Raw genomic sequence first — 19,374 nt, 5'->3', positions numbered from 1 at the left:
ACTGATCTCCAGCATCTGCAGTCCTCATTTTCTCTTTGTAACATGACCTGCCAACTCTTGTACTCACTATCCTGTCTGATGAAGGAAAGCATGCCGTATGCCTTCTTGATCACTCTATTGACCTGCATTGTCACCTTCAGGGAACAATGGACCTGAACACCCAGATCTCTCTGTACATCAATTTTTCCCAGGGCTTTTCCATTTACTGTATAATTCATTCTTGAATTGGATCTTCCAAAATGCATCACCTCATGTTTTCCCCGATTGATCTCCATCTGCCATTTCTCTGCCCATCTCTCCAATCTATCCATATTCTGCTGCATTCTCTGACAGTCCCCTTCAGCATCTTCTACTCCACCAATCTTAGTGTCATCTGTAAAGTTGCTAATCAGACCACCCATACCTTCTTCCAGATCATAGGTATATCACAAACAGTGGTCTGAACACGGATCCCTGTGGAACACCACTGGTCACAGTTCTCCATTTTGAGAAACTCCCGTCCATTACTACTCTGTCCTGCTGCCCAGCCAGTTCTCTGTCCATCCAGAGATTACACCCTAGACCCCATACGACTTCACCTTCTCCACCAGCCCACCATGGGGAACCTTATCAAATGCCTTACTTAAGTCCGTGTATATTACATCTACAGGATCTACATCCCTCAATCAAGTTAGTAAGACATGACCTTCCCTGTACAAAACCATGTTGCCGATCACTGATAAGCTCACACCAACCCTCCGAAGAACAATCTACCCAGACCCATTCCCCTAACACTACGGGCAATTAAGCATGGCCAATTCACCTGACCTGCACATCTTTGGACTGTGGGAGGAAACCAGAGCACCCGGAGGAAACCCACATCGCCACAGGGAGAATGTGCAAACTCCACACAGACAGTTACCTGAGGTGGGAATTGAACTCAGGTCCCTGGCACTGTGAGGCAGCAGTGCTAACCACTGAGCCACTTATGGAAACCCAGATAAACTACACTTGCTAGCTCTGCTTTATCCACTCCACCTTGCTACACCCTCAAAGAGTTCTGATAAACGTGTCTAAGATGACCTCCTTTTCACAAAGCCATGCTGACTCTGCCTGATTGTTGTAAGCTACAACTTCCTTAAAAATGGATTCTGACATTTTCCCAAGACCAGGGTCGGACAAACTCAATTTGCTTTCTTTATCTCACCTTTGTGATTTCTAGTCCTCAGGACCATTCCTGGATGAAGGGAAATTCAGACCAACCCATCATAAAACCATAAGATGTAGGGGAAGGAGGAGGCCATTTGGCCAATGAGTTTTGCTGTGCCATTGGCTGATATAATCATTTCCAACTCCATGTTCCTGCTTTCCCTATCAGCTTTTGAGCCGCTTAATAATTAGAACTCGGTCTGTCTCAATCTTGAATGTACTTAATGACCCAGCCTCAGCAGTCCTGTGGTACAGAAATCCACAGATTCACTACCCTGAGAGAAACAAAAAGTCTGCAGCTAATTTTTTTAAGACCAAAAGGGTGCACAGCATATTTTCTGACTAATTTGTCTATTTATACTGTTGTGTTAAGTTCTTCTCTCCTTTCTGCTTCTTGATTTCATTTTCTTCCTACGATGCTTCAGGTCTCCCCTGGCGATGGTTACTATGATTACTACTATCACAATAAGCAAAACGGCCTTGGCATGGGCCATAACTTTTCTATGGTTCGACGGTGTAGACAGATACAAATGATTTGTGTAAATTCTCTGCCATTCCCTTGTTTCTCATCATTAATTCCCTTGTCTAATCCTCAAAAGGGATCAAAGATCAAAGATCCCTTTATGTACTTACTTCTTTATCATAAAGAGTCGTACAGCACGGAAACAGATCCTTCAGTCCAACCAATCCAAACTGACCATAATCCCAAACTAAACTAGCCCCACCTGCCTATGCCTGGCCCATATCCCTCCAAACCTCTCTTATTCATGTACTTATTCAAATGTCTTTTAAATATTGTAACTGTACCTGCATCCACCACTTCCTCTGGAAGTTCATTCCCCACAAGAACCACTCTGCCAAAAAAGGTGCCCCTCATGTCCTTTTTAAATCTTTATTCTCACACCTTAAAAGTATGCCCCCTTGGCTTGAAATCCCCCACCCTAGGGAAAAGACATCTGCCATTCACCTTATCTGTACCCTTCATGATTTAAAAAGAACTCTTTCACGTCACCCCTCAACCTCCTATGCTCCAGTGAAAAGAAGACCCAGACTATTTAACCTCTCCCGATACTCAAATCTTCCATTCCTGGCTACACTCTGATAAATCCTTTCTGAACCCTCTCCAACTGGATAATATCCTTCTTATAGCAGCAGGGCAACCAGAACTGGACGGTGCACTCCAGAAGAGGCCTCACCAACGTCATGAACAACCTCAGCTTCTGTTGTCCTGCATTCTCTTTACTAATTTTCTCCGCCATTCAAATTCCTACCACATTTAACACAAGTTAGATAAAGGAGGCCCAGTAGATTTGGATTTCCAGGTGGCCTTTGACAAAGTGCTGCACAGGAAGCTGCTAAATAAAATAAGAGCCGTGGTGTTAGGGCCAAGGTTCTGGCATGGTTAGATCATCGGCTGACTGGCAGAAAGCAGAGGACAAAGGGGGTCTTTTTCAGGATGGCAACTAGCGACTAATGGAATTTTGCAATGTCCATGTTGGGACCACGACTATTCACATTATCCATTAACGACCTGGGTGAAGGAACGGAGGGCATTGTTGCGACATTTGTTGATAACACAAAGAGAGGTGGAGGGAGAAGGCAGCACGGTGGCTCAGTGGTTGGCACTGCTGCCTCACAGCGCCAGGGTCCCGGGTTCGATTCCTGCCTTAGGTGACTGTGTGTATGGAATTTGCACATGGGTGGGTTTTCTCAGGGTGAGGAAACACCTCTGCGTGCTCCGGTTTCCTCCCACAATCCAAAGATATGCAGGTTAGGTGAATTGGCTGTGCTAAAATGTCCATAGTAGGGTAATGGATCTGGGTGGGTTACTGGTCACAGGGTCGGTGTGGACTTGTTGGGCCGAAGGGCCTGTTTCCATAATGTAGGGAATCTAATCTAATCTAAGTGTTGAGGAAGCGGGCAGAGCAACTTAGCCAAATGAGTGGGCAAAGAAGTGGCATTTGGAATACCAATATGGCAAAGTGTGAGGTTATGGTGGGAAGAGTCAAGGCATAGACTCTAAAAAGGGGAAAGGCTTCAGTAATCTGAAGCACAGAGGGACTTGGGAGTCCTAGTTCCGGATACTCTGGAGGTTAACGTGCAGGTTCAGTTGGTAGTTAGGAAGGAAATGTAATGTTTGCATTCATTTCAAGAGGGTTGGAACAGAAAAGCAGAAATGTATTATCAAAGCTGTATAATGCTCTGGACAGGCTGCATTTGGAATACTGTGATCAGTTTTGGGCCCCGTTTCTAAGGAAGGATTTTCTGAGGTTGGAGGGTATCCAACGAAGTTTCCAAGAATGATCCTATGGATGAAGTGCTTGTCATATGAGGAGTAGTTGAACACGCAGAGTCTGAACTGAATGGAATTTAGAAGGATGAAGAGGAGGATCTGACAAAAACTTACAAAATACTGAGAGGCCTGATTAGAGTGGACATGGAGATGATGTTTCCAGTAAGAGGAGAGACTAGGACCTGAAGAGACAGCCTCAGGTGAAAGAACGACTCTTTTGAACTCAAAACAGGATAAATCTCATTAGCAAGTGGTGATTCACTGCTGCATAAGGCTATGGGAGCTAAGTCACAAGTGCATTTAAGACAGACTTAGATAAGTTCTTGATTGTTAAGGGAATGAAGGCTATGGGGCAAAAGCAGAAAAATGGAACTGAGAAACATTTCAGCCATGATTGAATGTTGGAACCAGACTCAATGGGCCAAATGGCCTAATTCTGCCTTTACATCTTATGGTCTTTTTGACCTGTTCCAACCTTAACTTCCTCAGTGAAACACAGGATTGTACACTTTCCTCATACAGTCTTTCATTCTCAATGGAATTACTTACCAGGATTGCTTCATAACAAGCCAGATCAGCAGGATGCAAAGGCAGAGCCGCTAATGTGTGGGACAGAATGAATAAAACTGGTGATGGCTGAACACAGCAACTGGGGTGCACAACAATGTGCGCACAGAGGAAGATCTCCAGAGCACCCATGGTTTGCCGGCGATTCACAGGTGAGCAAGCAGGATTCCAATGTCTTTGGAGGTTTCCCAAACAACTTTCAGAATAGCTGTGAGACGTTCACACCAGTTTTCACATCACCACTCTCTTGGCCCTTCTGACTGGGTGTGTTCCACAGCTCAATGCACATAGCTGCATGTTTCAATCATTCTGGGCATTTACCTGTTGTGTTTGGTTAACTCTTTCTCCAGCATCACTATTTGCTTCAGTCTGTACAAGAACCATTTGTCAATAGCTGTCAGGTCATAAATTTCATCCACTGAGATCCCGCTGTGTAAGGCCTGCAGGGAAAGGAGTATCAGCAACAGCTAGTGAGAATCTCCTGGGAGGTCCACACACAAAATACCACACAAACCAACTCTATCCCCAAGGAACCGAATGAGGCTTCTTGCAGGTAAATCTACATTCGGAAAGTGGGACTTTTTTAAAAGTAGTATAGTGAGAATTCAGGACCAGCATGCTCATTTAAAAGTACAGGACGTCAATGGTTATTGTGAGTTTGATACAGAAAGAGAAAAAGGAAATATGTGTCAGGTACAGAACACTAAAAACAGGAGAGGGTCTTCAAAATTACAGAGTGTAGGCGGTTGCTTTTAAAGGAAAGTAGGAGGGCCAAGGAATATCTTTGGCAAAAGGAATCAAGGAAATCCCCAAGGCTTTTTATGAACACATTAAGAGAACTCTGCAAGAAGCTAGAGAAGTGACTGCTGGTCTGTTTGCTGAGATATTTATATCATTAATCGCCACAGGTGAGGTTCCAGAAGACTAGAGGTTGGCTAATGTGGTGCCATTTTTAAAGAAAGGGCGTAAGCAAAATCCAGAGAACTATACACCAGTGACCCTGACATCGGTGGTGGGCATCAGTGTTGGAAAGTGGGACTCAGAGGGACAGGAGTTACATGTACTTAGAAAGGCAAAGACTGATTAGGGATAGTCAACATGGCTTTGTGTCTGGGAAATAGTGTCTCAATAACTTGGGCGGCACGGTGGCACAGTGGTTAGCACTGCTGCCTCACAGCGCCAGAGACCCGGGTTCAATTCCCGCCTCAGGCGACTGTGTGGAGTTTGCACGTTCTCCCCGTGTCTGCGTGGGTTTCCTCCGGGTGCTCCGGTTTCCTCCCACAGTCCAAAAATGTGCAGGTCAGGTGAACTGGCCATCCTAAATTGTCCGTAGTGTAGGTAAGTGGTAGATGTAGGGGTATGGGTGGGTTGCGCTTCAGCGGGGCGGTGTGGACTTGTTGGGCCGAAGGGCCTGTTTCCACACTGTAAATAATCTAATCTAACTTAAATGAGTTTTTTGAAGTAACAAAAGACTAATGATGAAGGCAGAGCAGTGGACATGATCCGTATGAAGTTGTGCGTGGAGTCAGAGGAGATAGGAGAAGCACTAAATAAATATGTCATTAGTACTCACACTGGAAAAAGATGATATTGTCAAAGAGAATACTGAGATACGGGCTATTAGACTAGACAGGATTGAGGTTCACAAAGAGGTGGTGTTAGCAATTCTGGAAAGTGTGAAAATAGACAAGTCCCCTGGGCCAGATGGGATTTATTCTAGGATTCTCTGGGAAGCCTGGGAGGATATTGCACAGCCTTTGGCTTTGATCTTTATGTCTTCATTGTCTACAGGAATAGTACAAGAAGACTGGAGGATAGCAAATGTTGCCCCCTTGTTCAAGAAGGGGATTAGAGACAACCCGGGTATTTATAGACCAGTGAGCCTTACTTCAGTTGTGCGTAAAGGTTTGGAAAAGGTTATAAAAGATAGGATTTATCATCATCCAGAGAGGAATAAGTTGATTAGGGATAGTCAACATGGTTTTGTGAATGGTAGGTCATGCCTCACAAATCTTATTGAGTTCTTTGAGCATAGGAGAAAGTGACAACTACAGATGCTGGAGATCAGGGTCGAGAGGGAAAAATCGATGTTTCGGCAATGAAGGGCTTATGGCTGAAATGTCGATTCTCCTGCTCCTCAGATGCTGCCTAACCTGCTGTGCTTTTCCAGCACCACACACTCAACCCTATTGCACACAATACAGAGGCATGGGATTGAGTTACTAGTGGCATACTGCAAGGATCTGTTTTGGAGCCACTGCTGTTTGTCATTATTTATAAATGCCCTAGCGGAGGGCATAGAAGGATAAGTTAGTAAATTTGCAGATGACACGAAGGTCGGTGGAGTTGTGGATATTGCTGAAGGATGTTTCAGGTTACAGAGGGACATAGATAAGCTGCAGAGCTGGGCTGAGGGGTGACAAATGGAACTTAATGCAGAAAAGTGTGAGGTGATTCACTTTGGAAGAAACAACACAAATTGTACTGGGCTAATGGTAAGATTCTTGGCAATATAGATGAGCAGAAAGATCTCAGTGTCCATGTACATAGTTCCCTGAAAGTTGCCACCCAGGTTGATAGGGTTGTTAAGGCATACGGTGTGTTAGCTTTTATTGGTAGAGGGTTTGAGTTTCTGAGCCATGAGGTCATATTGCAGCTGTACAAAACTACGGTGCGGCCACGCTTGGAGTATTGCATATAGTTCCCGTCACCGCATTATAGGAAGGATGTGGAAACTTTGGAAAGGAGTCAGAGGAGATTTTCTAGGATGTTGCCTGGTATGGAGGGAAGGTCTTGTGAGGAAAGGCTGAAGGACTTGAGAGCTGTTTTCGTTCGAGAAGACGGTTAAGAGGTAATTTAATTGAGACGTATAAGATAATTAAAGGATTAGAAAGGTTGGACAGTGAGAGCATTTTTTCTCAGATGGCGATGGCTAGCATGAGGGGATATAGCTTTAAACTGAGGGGTGACAGATATAAGAAAGATGTCAGAGGTAGTTTCTTTACTCAGAGTAGTAAGGGCATGGAACAGCCCTCCCTGCAACCGTAGTAGACTCACCGATGTTAAAGGGCAATTAAATGATCATTGGATAAATATATGGATGAAAATGGTATAGCGTAGGATAGATAGGCTTCAGATCGATTCCACAGGTTGGCGCAACATCGAGGGATGATGGGCCTATATAGCACTGTAATGTTCTTTGTTCACCCTAAACCTATGCCCTCTAGTTCTGGGCTCCCCCAGCTCAGGGAAAAAAAAACTTTGTTTATTTTCTCTATCTATTCCCCTCATGATTTTATACAACATTGCTAAAATCACCCACACCAGACGACGTCTTGATAACATCTAAGGAGCAGGAGAATCGATGTTTCAGGCATAGGTCCTTCCTGACGAAGGGCTTATATCTGAAACATCAATTCTCCTGCTCCTCGGATGCTGCCTGACCTGCTGTGCTTTTCCAGCACCATACTCTCGCCTCTGATCTCCAGCATCTGCAGTCCTCACTTTCTCCTAACATTTTGATAAACCTTTTCTGTATCCTCTCCAAACGATCCACGTCCTTCTGGTAGTATGGTAAACAGAACTGCATGCAATAATCCAAAAGTGGCTTAACTAAAGTCCTATAAAGATGCAGTGTGCCTCAATGTCCCTTCCAATGAAGGCAACCAGACCATAGGCCTTTTTCACTAATCTATTTGCACTGCTGCCTTCAATGGTCTGTGAACCTGCACACCAAGATCCCTCTGCATTATCAATACTCTTTAGGGCTTTGCCATTCGCTGTCTAACTTCAACCTATACTTGACCTTTCAAAATGCATATTATTGGGCACAAATGTGTACAAATCCCCAGGGGCCGGATATATCCCAGACTGCGAACGAAAGGTCAGGACACAGACTGATGGGACCCTGGCTAATATACAGGAGGAAGCTCAATTAACTGCACATCAATTATCCAAATTTCGGATTATCCAAACAAGATCTCAAGATCCCATGAAAACATTACATCAAAAGGGGTAAGTGAATTCAGACTACCTGTACTGAAGAACATGTGAAAACACAGGCAAAAACAAAGAAACACAATCAATTCAAGCAACAGCGTCTGGATTTTCTTTTCTACGTAAGGGTTAGTTACACAGCTCTTTGCAAAACTAAATGTTTTATTCCCGTCACTTTACGTGTGGACTTGAAATGCCCATCAGCCATGATTGAATGGCGGAGTGGACTAGATGGGCCGAATGGCCTTACTTCCACTCCTATGTCTTATGGTTACCGGGCCGTTCGTGGAAAAAAAAAGGCAGAGAAAGGAAACACATGCGCGAGGTGGTGCTTCTGTCTTTTTATCGCAAGACTGAGTTCACGGAAACTGACAAATGCGCTTATGATTGCAGAAGCTGTTCGGGACCTTGCCTAATGCTGGGATTTCATATATCAATGTGATGGTAAGGATTTAGTCCTTCTCAGTTTAACCTGCACTTTGCAGAATTCAAAGATTAGTTTGTTTAAATAGCAGACTAATCAGAATTATAGATTTAAACAAACAGCGTTAGATCAGTATCGCTTCCCTTGTTTAAGGTCAAATCGATTATCCGAACAAAATACTGCTCACCCGACTCATTTGTATGTTCGAGGTTCCTTTGTATTTAAGACTTTGCTAGCCATCGGTGAAGGGCCAGATGACTGGATTATATCTATTATGGTTTCTTTGTTCAAGAAACGCAGCAGAAATAGGCCAGGTAATTACAAGGAGAAAGTGAGGACTGCAGATGCTGGAGATCAGAGCTGAAAATGTGTTGCTAGAAAAGCGCAGCAGGTCAGGCAGCATCCAAGGAACAGGAGAATCGACGTTTCGGGCATAAGCCCTTCTTCAGAAATGAGGAGAGTGTGCCAACCAGGCTAAGATAAAAGGGAGGGAGGAGGGACTTGGGGGAGAGGCGTTGGAAATGCGATAGGTGGAAGGAGGTCAAGGTGAGGGTGATAGGCCGGAGTGGGGTGGGAGCGGAGAGGTCAGGAAGAAGATTGCAGGTTAGGAAGGCGGTGCTAAGTTCAAGGGATTTGACTGAGGCAAGGTGGGGGGAGGGGAAATGAGGAAACTGGAGAAATCGGAGTTCATCCCTTGTGGTTGGAGGGTTCCTAGGCGGAAGATGAGGCACTCTTCCTCCAACCATCGTGCTGCAATGGAGGAGTCCAAGGACCTGCATGTCCTTGGTGGAGTGGGAGGGGGAGTTGAAGTGTTGAGCCACGGGGTGGTTGGGTTGGTTGGTCCGGGTGTCCCAGAGGTGTTCTCTGAAACGTTCCGCAAGTAGGCGGCCTGTCTCCCAATATAGAGGAGGCCACATCGGGTGAAGTGGATGCAATAGATGATGTGTGTGGAGGTGCAGGTGAATTTGTGGCGGATATGGAAGTGTCCCTTGGGGCCCTGGAGGGAAGTAAGGGGGGAGGTGTGGGCGCAAGTTTTGCATTTCTTGCGATTGCAGGGGAAGGTGCCGGGAGTGGAAGTTGGGTTGGTGGGGGGTGTGGACCTGACGAGGGAGTCACGGAGGGAGTGGTCTTTTCGGAACACTGATCGGGGAGGGAAGGGAAGTATATCTCTGGTGGTGGGGTCCGTTTGGAGGTGGCGGAAATGACGGTGGATGATACACTGTACATGGAGGTTGGTGGGGTGGTAGGTGAGGAGCAGTGGCTTGGTGGCGATTGGAGGGGCAGGGCTCAAGGGCAGAGGAGCGGGAAGTGGAAGAGATGCGGTGGATGGCATCGTCGACCACGTCTGGGGGGACATTGCGGTCCTTGAAGAAGGAGGCCATCTGGGTTGTACGGTTTTGGAACTGGTCCTCCTGGGAGTAGATGCAGCGGAGACAAAGGAATTGGGAATATGGTATGGTGTTTTTACAGGGGGCAGGGTGGGAGGAGGTGTAGTCTAGGTAGCTGTGGGAATCGGTTGGTTTATAATAAATGTCCGTGTTGATTTGGTCGCCAGAGATAGAAATGGAAAGGTCTAGGAAGGGGAGGGAGGAGTCTGAGACCGTCCAGATGAATTTGAGGTCGGGGTGGAAGGTGTTGGTAAAGTGGATGAACTGTTCAACCTCCTCGTGGGAGCACGAGGCAGTGCCGATACAGTCATCGATGTAGTGGAGGAAAAGGTGGGGGGTGGTGCCAGTGTAGCTGCGGAAGATGGACTGTTCCACATATCGTATGAAGAGGCAGGCATAGCTGGGGCCCATGCGGGTGCCCATGGCTACTCCTTTGATTTGGAGGAAGTGGGAGGATTGGAAAGAGAAGTTGTTCAGGACCAGTTCAGTCAGTCGAAGGAGGGTGTCAGTGGAAGGGTACTGGTTGGTATGGCAGGAAAGGAAGAAGCGAAGGGCTTGGAGTCCTTCGTGATGGGGGATGGAGGTGTACAGGGACTGGATGTCCATGGTGAAAATAAGGTGTTGGGGACCGGGGAAGCGAAAATCATGGAGGAGGTGGAGGGTGTGGGTGGTGTCCCGAACGTAGGTGGGGAGTTCTTGGACCAAGGGGGACAGGACCGTGTCGAGGTATGCAGAGATGAGTTCGGTGGGGCAGGAGCAGGCTGAGACAATGGGTCGGCCGGGGCAGTCAGGTTTGTGGATTTTGGATGCTGCCCGACCTGCTGCGCTTTTCCAGCAACACATTTTCAGGTAATTACAAGGCCAGTTACATCTGAAGTCAGCGGTAGGGAAATTATTGGAAAAAATTTTGAAAGAAAGGATTAATCAACACTTGGAAAGAACTGATCAGGGATAGTCAGCACATATTTGTTAAAGGGTGATTCTGTCTGATAAATTAAGGTTGAGTTTTTTTTTTAAAAAGGTGAATATTTATATTGACGATGGTTATGCAGTTGATGCAGCTTATGTGGACTTCAGTGAGGCCTTTGACAGGGTCCCACATAATAGACTCTAATCATTTGGACAAGCCTATGGGATCCAAAAACATTTGGCAAAATGGACCCAAAAACTAGCTCGCTAAGATCAGGCAAAGGGTCTTGGCGGAGAGTTGTTTTTGTGATTGGAAGACTGTAATTAGCAGTGTACCACAGGATTGGTGCTGGGATCCTTACTGCTCATCATATACACTATTGACCTGGATGTGAATGTAAAAGGTATACTTACTAAGTTTGTATCTGATCTGAAAATTAGTGGTGTTGTTGAAAGTGAGGAGGATAGTCTCAGGCTACAGCCTGATATAGATCAGCGCGTAAATTGGGCAGAGCAATGGCAGATGGAATTCAATCCTGCTAAATGTGAGGTGATGAACTTTGGAAAATCTAATCAAGGGAATAATGCATACATTGAATGGTAAGTCCCTAAGGAGTACTGAAGAACAAAGGAACCTGAGAGTGTACAAGTCCATCGATCCCTATCAACACAGATAGACAGGGTGGTGAAGGAGGTAAATGGGATGTTTGCCTTCATTAGACGTGGAATAGAATATAGGATCAAAGAAGTCTTATTTCAATTTTATAAAACATTGGAGTTAGGCCACAGATGGAATACTGTGCGCAGTTCTGGTCACCATGCTATTGGAAGGATGTGATAGCACTGGAGAGGATGCAGTGGAAGTTCACAGAACGCAGAACTATACAGCACAGGAACAGGCCCTTGGGTCCACGATGTTATGCCAAATTAAACTAATCCCTTCTGCCTGCCATTGGTCCATATAACTCCATATTTATGTACTTATCTAAAAGTTCCTTTAACGCCCCTATCGTATCAGCCTCCACCACCACTCTGGCAGCACATTCCACGTTCCACACAGAGTTTTGAAAAAAAACTTGCCCCTCAGATCTCCTTTGAACTTTCCCCTTTCCCTTGAAATCCATGCTCCTAGTTTTAGGCATCTCAACTCTTGGGAAAAAAAAGATGCTGGCCATCAACCCTCTCTACGCATCTCATAATTTCATAGACTGCTATCTCCCCTCAGCTTCCACCGCTAACCTCTCCTTACAGTTCATACCACCTAATCCAGGCAGCATCCTGGTAAATCTCTTCTGCACCCCCTCCAAAGCCTCCACATCCTTCCTGCGTAGCAATATTATGACGATGCGATCTGGGATGAAAAGCTTCAGCTATGGGGAGACACTTGGAGCAGAAGAGATTGAAGGGAGATCCGATTGCATATACAAAATTATGAGACTAATTTACAGAGTAGATTGTGAGAATATTTTCCCCATAGCAGATATGTCTAACATCAGAGGGCAAACATTTAAACTGAGAATTATGCAGCAGGTTAGAGGAGTTCTAAGGAAAAAGAAAAAGGTCACCCAGAGAGTGGTAGAAATATGGAACGGTGGGAGGGTGGTGGAGGCAGTTATTCTCGCAACATTTAAGTATTTTGACAAGCACTTAAAATACCTGGGCACTGTAGGATATGGACAAAGTGCAGTAAATGGGATTAGTGCAATTTGATATTTGTTGGTTGGCACAGACAGAATGGGCTGAAAGGCCCGTTTCTGTGCTGTATGACTCTAAGAAAAAGAATGGGGAGCGAGTGGGGGAGTAGGGAGGGGAGCTGGTGCAGGAACAGGAACAGGCAGACTACAGAGAATGTGAGGGAGTGGGAGTGTGCATTCTGGAACAGAAACATGAGCAAAAAGAGTGAAAGAGAAAGCAGGAACATAATTGGAGAATGGGAGAACACATAATAACAGAAACAGAGGAGAATAGGGAGTGGGAAAGAGTGCAGGAACAGAACCAGGAGGAGTAAACAGAGTGGGAGTGTACGTTCAGGAACAGAATCAGGGGGAGTACAGAGAATGGCAGTGAATGGGAAAGGGTACTGGAACAGAAACATGGAGGGTATAGAAAGTGGCACAGCATGCAAGAACAGAAGGTCAGTGGATGGGCAGTGGAAGTTATTTAAACAGATTTTGCATAATTCTCAGCAAAAATTCATTCTGGTCAAAAAGATAGACTCTATGAGAAGGATGAAGCACCCCTGGTTAACAAAAGAGGTCAAGAAGAGTATCTAATTAAAAACTAAGGCATATAAAATGACAACTAGCAGTAGTCTAGAAGTTTGGGAATACTGGAGGAATCTGCAGTCAATGACTGAAAAGCAAATGAAGAGGGAGAAAATTGATTATGAAAGCAAGTTATCACAAAATTTTAAATAAGCAGTAACAGCTTCTACTGTGGCAGCCTTGGAAAATACACAAAGGAATTAAATGACAAGAAACAAAGAAATGGCAAATAACTTAAAGTTATATTTGGCATCAGTCTTCACGGTGGAAGACACCATAAACATCTCAAAAGATAACAGATAAGGAATGTACTAAAGGGAGGAAGTATTTTGGAACAATCTCTATCACAAGGGACAAAGTATTTGCCAAATTAGCAGGACTGAAGGCAGATAAGTCACCAAGATCTGACAGTCTGCACCCAAGAAATTTAAAGAAAATGGCGGTGAGGTGGAAGCGCAGGCATTGGTTGAAGTATTCCAGAAATCACTGGTTTCTGGGAGCATTCCAGCAGGTTGTAAAACTGCTAATGTGATACGTCTGTTCAAGAAGGGAAGGAGACAGAAAGCAAGAAATTGTAGGCAATTAGTCTAAAATCAATTGTTGAGAAAATGTTAGGGTCCAGTATTAAGGAAGGGAAAAACAGGACATTTAGGAAAGCTTCACACAATCACACAGAGTCAACATGGTTTTGTGAAAGGGAAATCACGCTTGACAAATTTACAAGAGTTCTTTGAGAAGAGAACATGCAGAGTCTGTAAAGAAGAACAGGTGGATGTAGTATGTTTGGATTTCCAGCAGGAATTCGAAAAGGTACTGCATAAAAGATCATTGCTCAAGTTACGAGTTCATGGTTTTTGAATGGACAGAGGATCGGTTAAGATACAAAAGAATGGAGGGTCAGGATTAATGGGTATTCTTCAGATTGGAAAGACGTAATTAGTGGATTGCCACAAGGATCAGTCTGAGGGTTTCAATTATTTACTATCTATATCAATGACTTGGAGGAGGGAACAGCATCTAACGTATTCAAATTAGCTGACAATACAAAAATAGTTCGGAAGGCATGTTCTGATGAGGACATAAGGAATCTGCAAGAGGATTTGGATAGGTTGAGGGAGTAGATAAATAGAGTTCAATGTAGGGAGGAGGCACTAAATACATCTGCAGTTAAAAAAACTTTTTTTTTTAAAATAGAGCCCTGCTTCAGAATCTGTACCACTCAATCGTGAAGTTTAATGGGAGCCAAGGTGGATGAATGGGGTGGGGAGAGACCTCCCCAAGGGAAGCAGCATTTGAGCACTTTACCATGTAATGTCCCTGACTCAGAGACAACACGATGCTCGTGGGGCAATTAGGGGAGGAAAGTGAGTGCCGGCGTTAACAGTGAAAATCACACACCGAGGACCGAGCACAGAACATTGAGAGAGAAATATCTGTCCGGGAAAGAATTCTGGGAGAGCTCCTGGAACCTACCAGTGGCTGTGTTCAGTGAGTGGTCATTACCTTTGCCAATGAGTAGATGCGGTGGATTGAGGGAACAGCCAGATCTTTCTGCAGGTCAAAGTCCTCAGACCAAAGTTTCTTCATTGGGAGCCGTGGCACAAAGCCTTCCACAGATGGGTGGCACATTCTCAAAGCCTTCTGGAAACTCTCTTCAAACGTGCGACCGATAGCCATTACCTGGGAAACACAAACACAGCTTCAGAAAAGTTTGTTGTCACAGACAAGAGTCATTCACTTCAACACCATCTTGGAACTGAAATCAAATTTGCTCTTAGAAACCAGACAACTACTTCAGAATTTCACTGGATGGGGAGTAGGAAATCAAAATTCAGTGTAACCTCCCCAGCGTGGAATTGCCTGAACTATAGAATCCTTAACCATAAATATGTGAGCCAAGAAACACTGCACCGGGAAGCATTTGAAACAAAAAATGGTGATAAAGCATCATAAAACAGTGGCCGGTACCACAGCCTAATGCCTGCATCCCACCAACATTTGATCCAGATATTCCATTATCGAGCTCCAAATACGAAAGTAACAAGGCACTGTTTTTGGGAGTTGCTTGGGTCTGCTTAAAACATTGTTGTACAACTGTTTCTGAACCATAAATTTCTACATTGGACAGGTGACAGTGAGCTGACAAAGAGGCCATCAATTGATCTTTTGCCAATACCTAGGACATGGGTCTCCAATCCCATCAGTCACAAATTCTGAAGAATTCCTTTCTTAAAACCCGTCAGAATGTTTAGTTTGCAGGATTTGTATTGTCTATATCTTCCATATCCTTTACCACAGTAAATAGTGGTGCAAAATACTCATTTAGTATCTCGCCCATTTACTGTGGCGCCACACAAAGGCCACCTTGCTGATGTTATGAGGGGCCCTATACTCTCCCTAATTACCCTTTTGTCCTTAATGTATTTTTAAAAACTCTTTGGATTCTCCCTAATTCTATTTGCCAATGCTATCTCACGTTCCCTTTTTGCCCTCCTGATTTCCCTCAAGTATACTCCTACTTCCTTTATACTGTTCTAAGGATTCACTCGATCTATCCTGTCTGTACCTGACATATGCTTCTTTCTTTTTCTTAACCAAACCCTCAATTTCTTTAGTCATCCAACACTCCCTATACCTTCCAGCCTTTCTTTTCACCCTGACAGGAATATACTTTCTCTGGATTCTCGTTACCTCATTTCTGAAGGCTTCCCATTTTCCAGCCGTCCCTTTACCTGCAAACATCTGCCCCCAATCAGCTTTCGAAAGTTCTTGCCTAATACCGTCAAAATTGGCCTTTCTCCCATTTAGAACTTCAACTTTTAGATCTGGTCTATCCTTTTCCATCACTATTTTAAAACTAATAGAATTATGGTCGCTGGCCTCAAAGTGCTCCCCCACTGACACCTCAGTCACCTGCCCTGCCTTATTTCCCAAGAGTAGGTCAAGTTTTGCACCTTCTCCAATAGGTACATCCACATACTGAATCAGAAAATTGTCTTGTACACACTTAACAAATTCCTCTCCATCTAAACCTTTAACACTATGGCAGTCCCAGTCTATGTTTGGAAAGTTAAAATCCCCTACCATAACCACCCTATTATTCTTACAGATAGCTGAGATCTCCTTACAAGTTTGTTTCTCAATTTCCCTCTGACTATTAGGGGATCTATAATACAATCCCAGTAAGGTGATCATCCCTTTCTTATTTCTCAGTTCCACCCAAATAACTTCCCTGGATATATTTCCAGGAATATCCTCCCTCAGTATAGCTGTAATGCTATCCCTTATCAAAAATGCCACTCCCCCTCCTCTCTTGCCTCCCTTTCTATCCGTCCTGCAGCATTTGTATCCTGGAACATTAAGCTGCCAGTCCTGTCCATCCCTGAGCCATGTTTCTGTAATTGCTATGATATCCCAATCCCATGTTCCTAACCATACCCTGAGCTCATCTGCCTTCCCTGTTTGGCCCCTTGCATTGAAATAAATGCAGTTTAATTTATTAGTCCTACCTTGTCCCTGCCTGCCCTGACTGTTTGACTCACTTCTGTTCTCAACTTGTACCAGTCTCAGATTGATCTCATTCCTCACCATCTCCCTGGATCCCCCCCCGCCCCCCCCCCCAATCTTACTAAGTTTAAATCCTCCCGAGCAGCTCTAGCAAATTTCCCTGCCAGTATATTAGTCCCCTTCCAATTTAGGTGCAATCCGTTCTTCTTGTACAGGTTACTTCTACCCCAAAAGAGATTCCAATGATCCAAAAATGTGAACCCTTCTCCCATACACCAGCTCCTCAGCCATGCATTCATCTGTTCTATCCTCCTATTCCTGCCCTCACTAGCTCGTAGCACCAGGAGTAATCCAGATATTACTACCCTCGAGGACCTCCTTTTTAAATTCCTGCCTAACTCTCCATAATCTCCCTTCAGAATCTCAACCTTTTCCCTTCCTATGTTGTTGGTTCCAATGTGGACAATGACCTCTTGCTGGCCCCTCTTCCCGTCGAGAACATTCTGCACCCTCTGAGACATCCTAGATCCTGGCACCAGGGAAGCAACACACCATTCTGATTTTTCACTGCTGGCCACAGAAACGTCTGTCTGTTCCTCGGACTAGAGAATCCCTGGACACAATTGATCTCTTGGAACCCGACGTACCCCTGGTTGCATTAGAGCCAGTCTCAATACCAGAAACTTGGCTGTTCCCCTGAGAATCCATTACCCCCTGTATTTTCCAAAACAGCATACCTGTTTGAAATAGACATCTTGCAAAATGTCCATATTAAGGAAGACCAAGTGATGGATGTCTTGAAACGCATAAAGGTGGATAAATCCCCAGGACCTGATCAGGTGCACCCTAGAGCTCTGTGAGAAGCTAGGGAAGTGATTGCTGGGCCTCTTGCTGAGACATTTGTACCATCAATAGTCACAGGTGAGGTGCCAGACAAAAGTGAGGACTGCAGATGTTGGAAACTAGAGTTTAAATCAGAATGGTGCTGAGAAAGCACAACAGGTCAGGCAGCATCCGAGGAGCAGGAAAATTGACATTTTGAGCAAAAGCCCTTCATCAGGTCTTGACTCTATTCCCGATGAAGGGCTTTTGCTCGAAACGTTGATTTTCCTGCTCCTCGGATGCTGCCTGACCTGCTGTGCTTTTTGAGCACCATTCTGATCTAAACACAAGTGAGGTGCCAGAAGACTGGAGGTTGGCTAACGTGGTGCCACTGTTTAAGAAGGGTGGTAAGGACAAGCCAGGGAACTATAGACCAGTGAGCCTGACGGCAGTGGTGGGCAAGTTGTTGGAGGGAATCCTGAGGGACAGGATGTACACTTATTTGGAAAGTCAAGGACTGATTAGGGATAGTCAACATGGCTTTGTGTGTGGGAAATCATGTCTCTCAAACTTGATTGAGTTTTTTGAAGAAGTAACAAAGAGGATTGATGAGGGTGGAACAGTAGATGTGATCTATATGGACTTCAATAAGGCGTTCAACAAGGCTCCCCATGGGAGACTGGTTAGCAAGGTTAGCTCTCACGGAATACAGGGAGAACTAGCCATTTGGATACAGAACTGGCTCAAAAGGAGAAGACTGTGACCAGTGGAATGTCACAAGGTGCTGGGTCCTCTATGCCTTGTTATTTACATAAATGATTTGGATGCAAGCATAAGAGATACAGTTAGTAAGTTTGCAGATGACACCAAAATTGGAGGTGTAGTGAATAGCAAAGACAGTTACCTCAGATTACAACAGGATCTTGATCAGATGGGCCAATAGGCTGACAAGTGGCAGTTTAATTCAGATAAATGAGAGGTCCTGCATTTTGGGAAAGCAAATCTTAGCAGGACTTGTACACTTAATGGTAAGGTCCTAGGGAGTGTTGCTGAACAAAGAGACCTTGGAGTGCAGGTTCATAGCTCCTTGAAAGTGGAGTCGTAGGTAGATAGGATAGTGAAGGTGGCATTTGGTATGCTTTCCTTTATTGGTCAGAGTATTGAGTACAGGAGTTGGGAGGTCATGTTGCAGCTGTACAGGACAATGGTTAGACCACTGTTGGAATATTGCGTGCAATTCTGGTCTCCTTCCTATCACAAAGATGTTGTGAAACTTGAAAGGGTTCAGAAAAGATTTACAAGGATGTGGATGTTTTGGATGTAGGTTTGCTCACTGAGCTGCAAGGTTCATTTCCAGACATTTTGTTACCCTACTAGGTAACATCTTCAGTGGGCCTCAGGTGAAGCAACGCTGAAAATTCCTGCTTTCTATTTATACGTTTGGGTTGGTGATGTTACTTCCTGTGGTGAAGTCACTTCCTATCCCTTTTCTCAGGGGGTGGTAGATGGGGTCTTATTCGATGTGTTTGTTGATAGAGTTCCGGTTGGAATGCCATGCTTCTAGGAATTCTCGTGCGTGTCTTTGTTTGGCTTGTCCTAGGATGGATGTGTTGTCCCAGTCGAAGTGGTGTCCTTCCTCATCCGTATGTGAGGATACTAGTGAGAGGGGGTCATGTCTTTTTGTGGCTAGTTGGTGTTCATGTATCCTGGTGGCTAGTTTTCTGCCTGTTTGTCCCAATGTAATGTTTGTTACAGTCCTTGCACAATATTTTGTAAATGACATTAGTTTTGCTCGTTGCCTGTATAGGGTCTTTCAAGTTCATTAGCTGCTGTTTTATTGTGTTGGTGGGTTTGTGGGCTACCATCATGCCAAGGGGTCTGAGTAGTCTGGCAGTCATTTCCGAGATGTCTTTGTTGTAGGGGAGAGTGGCTAGGGTTTCTGGATGTGTTTTGTCTGCTTGTTTGGGTTTGTTGTTGAGAAATCACCAGACTGTGTCCATTGGATACCCATTCTTT

The 19,374-nt window shown here is 44.7% G+C and overlaps 1 protein-coding gene across 1 annotated transcript in view; it reads right to left on the bottom strand.

Moving 5' to 3' along the window:
- The window catches only part of cps1 (carbamoyl-phosphate synthase 1, mitochondrial), a 191,791-nt gene that overhangs the window by 74,292 nt on the left and 98,125 nt on the right, over window positions 1-19,374 (bottom strand). The window contains exons 20-21 of the mRNA XM_072578736.1: window positions 14,533-14,709; window positions 4,370-4,488 (exon numbers count right to left, since the gene is read on the bottom strand). Coding sequence (XP_072434837.1) covers window positions 4,370-4,488; window positions 14,533-14,709 — 296 coding nt within the window. The remainder of the gene's footprint in view (window positions 1-4,369; window positions 4,489-14,532; window positions 14,710-19,374) is intronic.

The sequence above is a fragment of the Chiloscyllium punctatum genome, chromosome 10 (genome assembly GCF_047496795.1).
Source record: "Chiloscyllium punctatum isolate Juve2018m chromosome 10, sChiPun1.3, whole genome shotgun sequence".
NCBI lineage: Eukaryota > Metazoa > Chordata > Chondrichthyes > Orectolobiformes > Hemiscylliidae > Chiloscyllium > Chiloscyllium punctatum.
The sequence above is the reverse complement of the archived record's forward strand: the minus strand, read 5'-3'. Positions and strand labels throughout refer to the sequence as shown.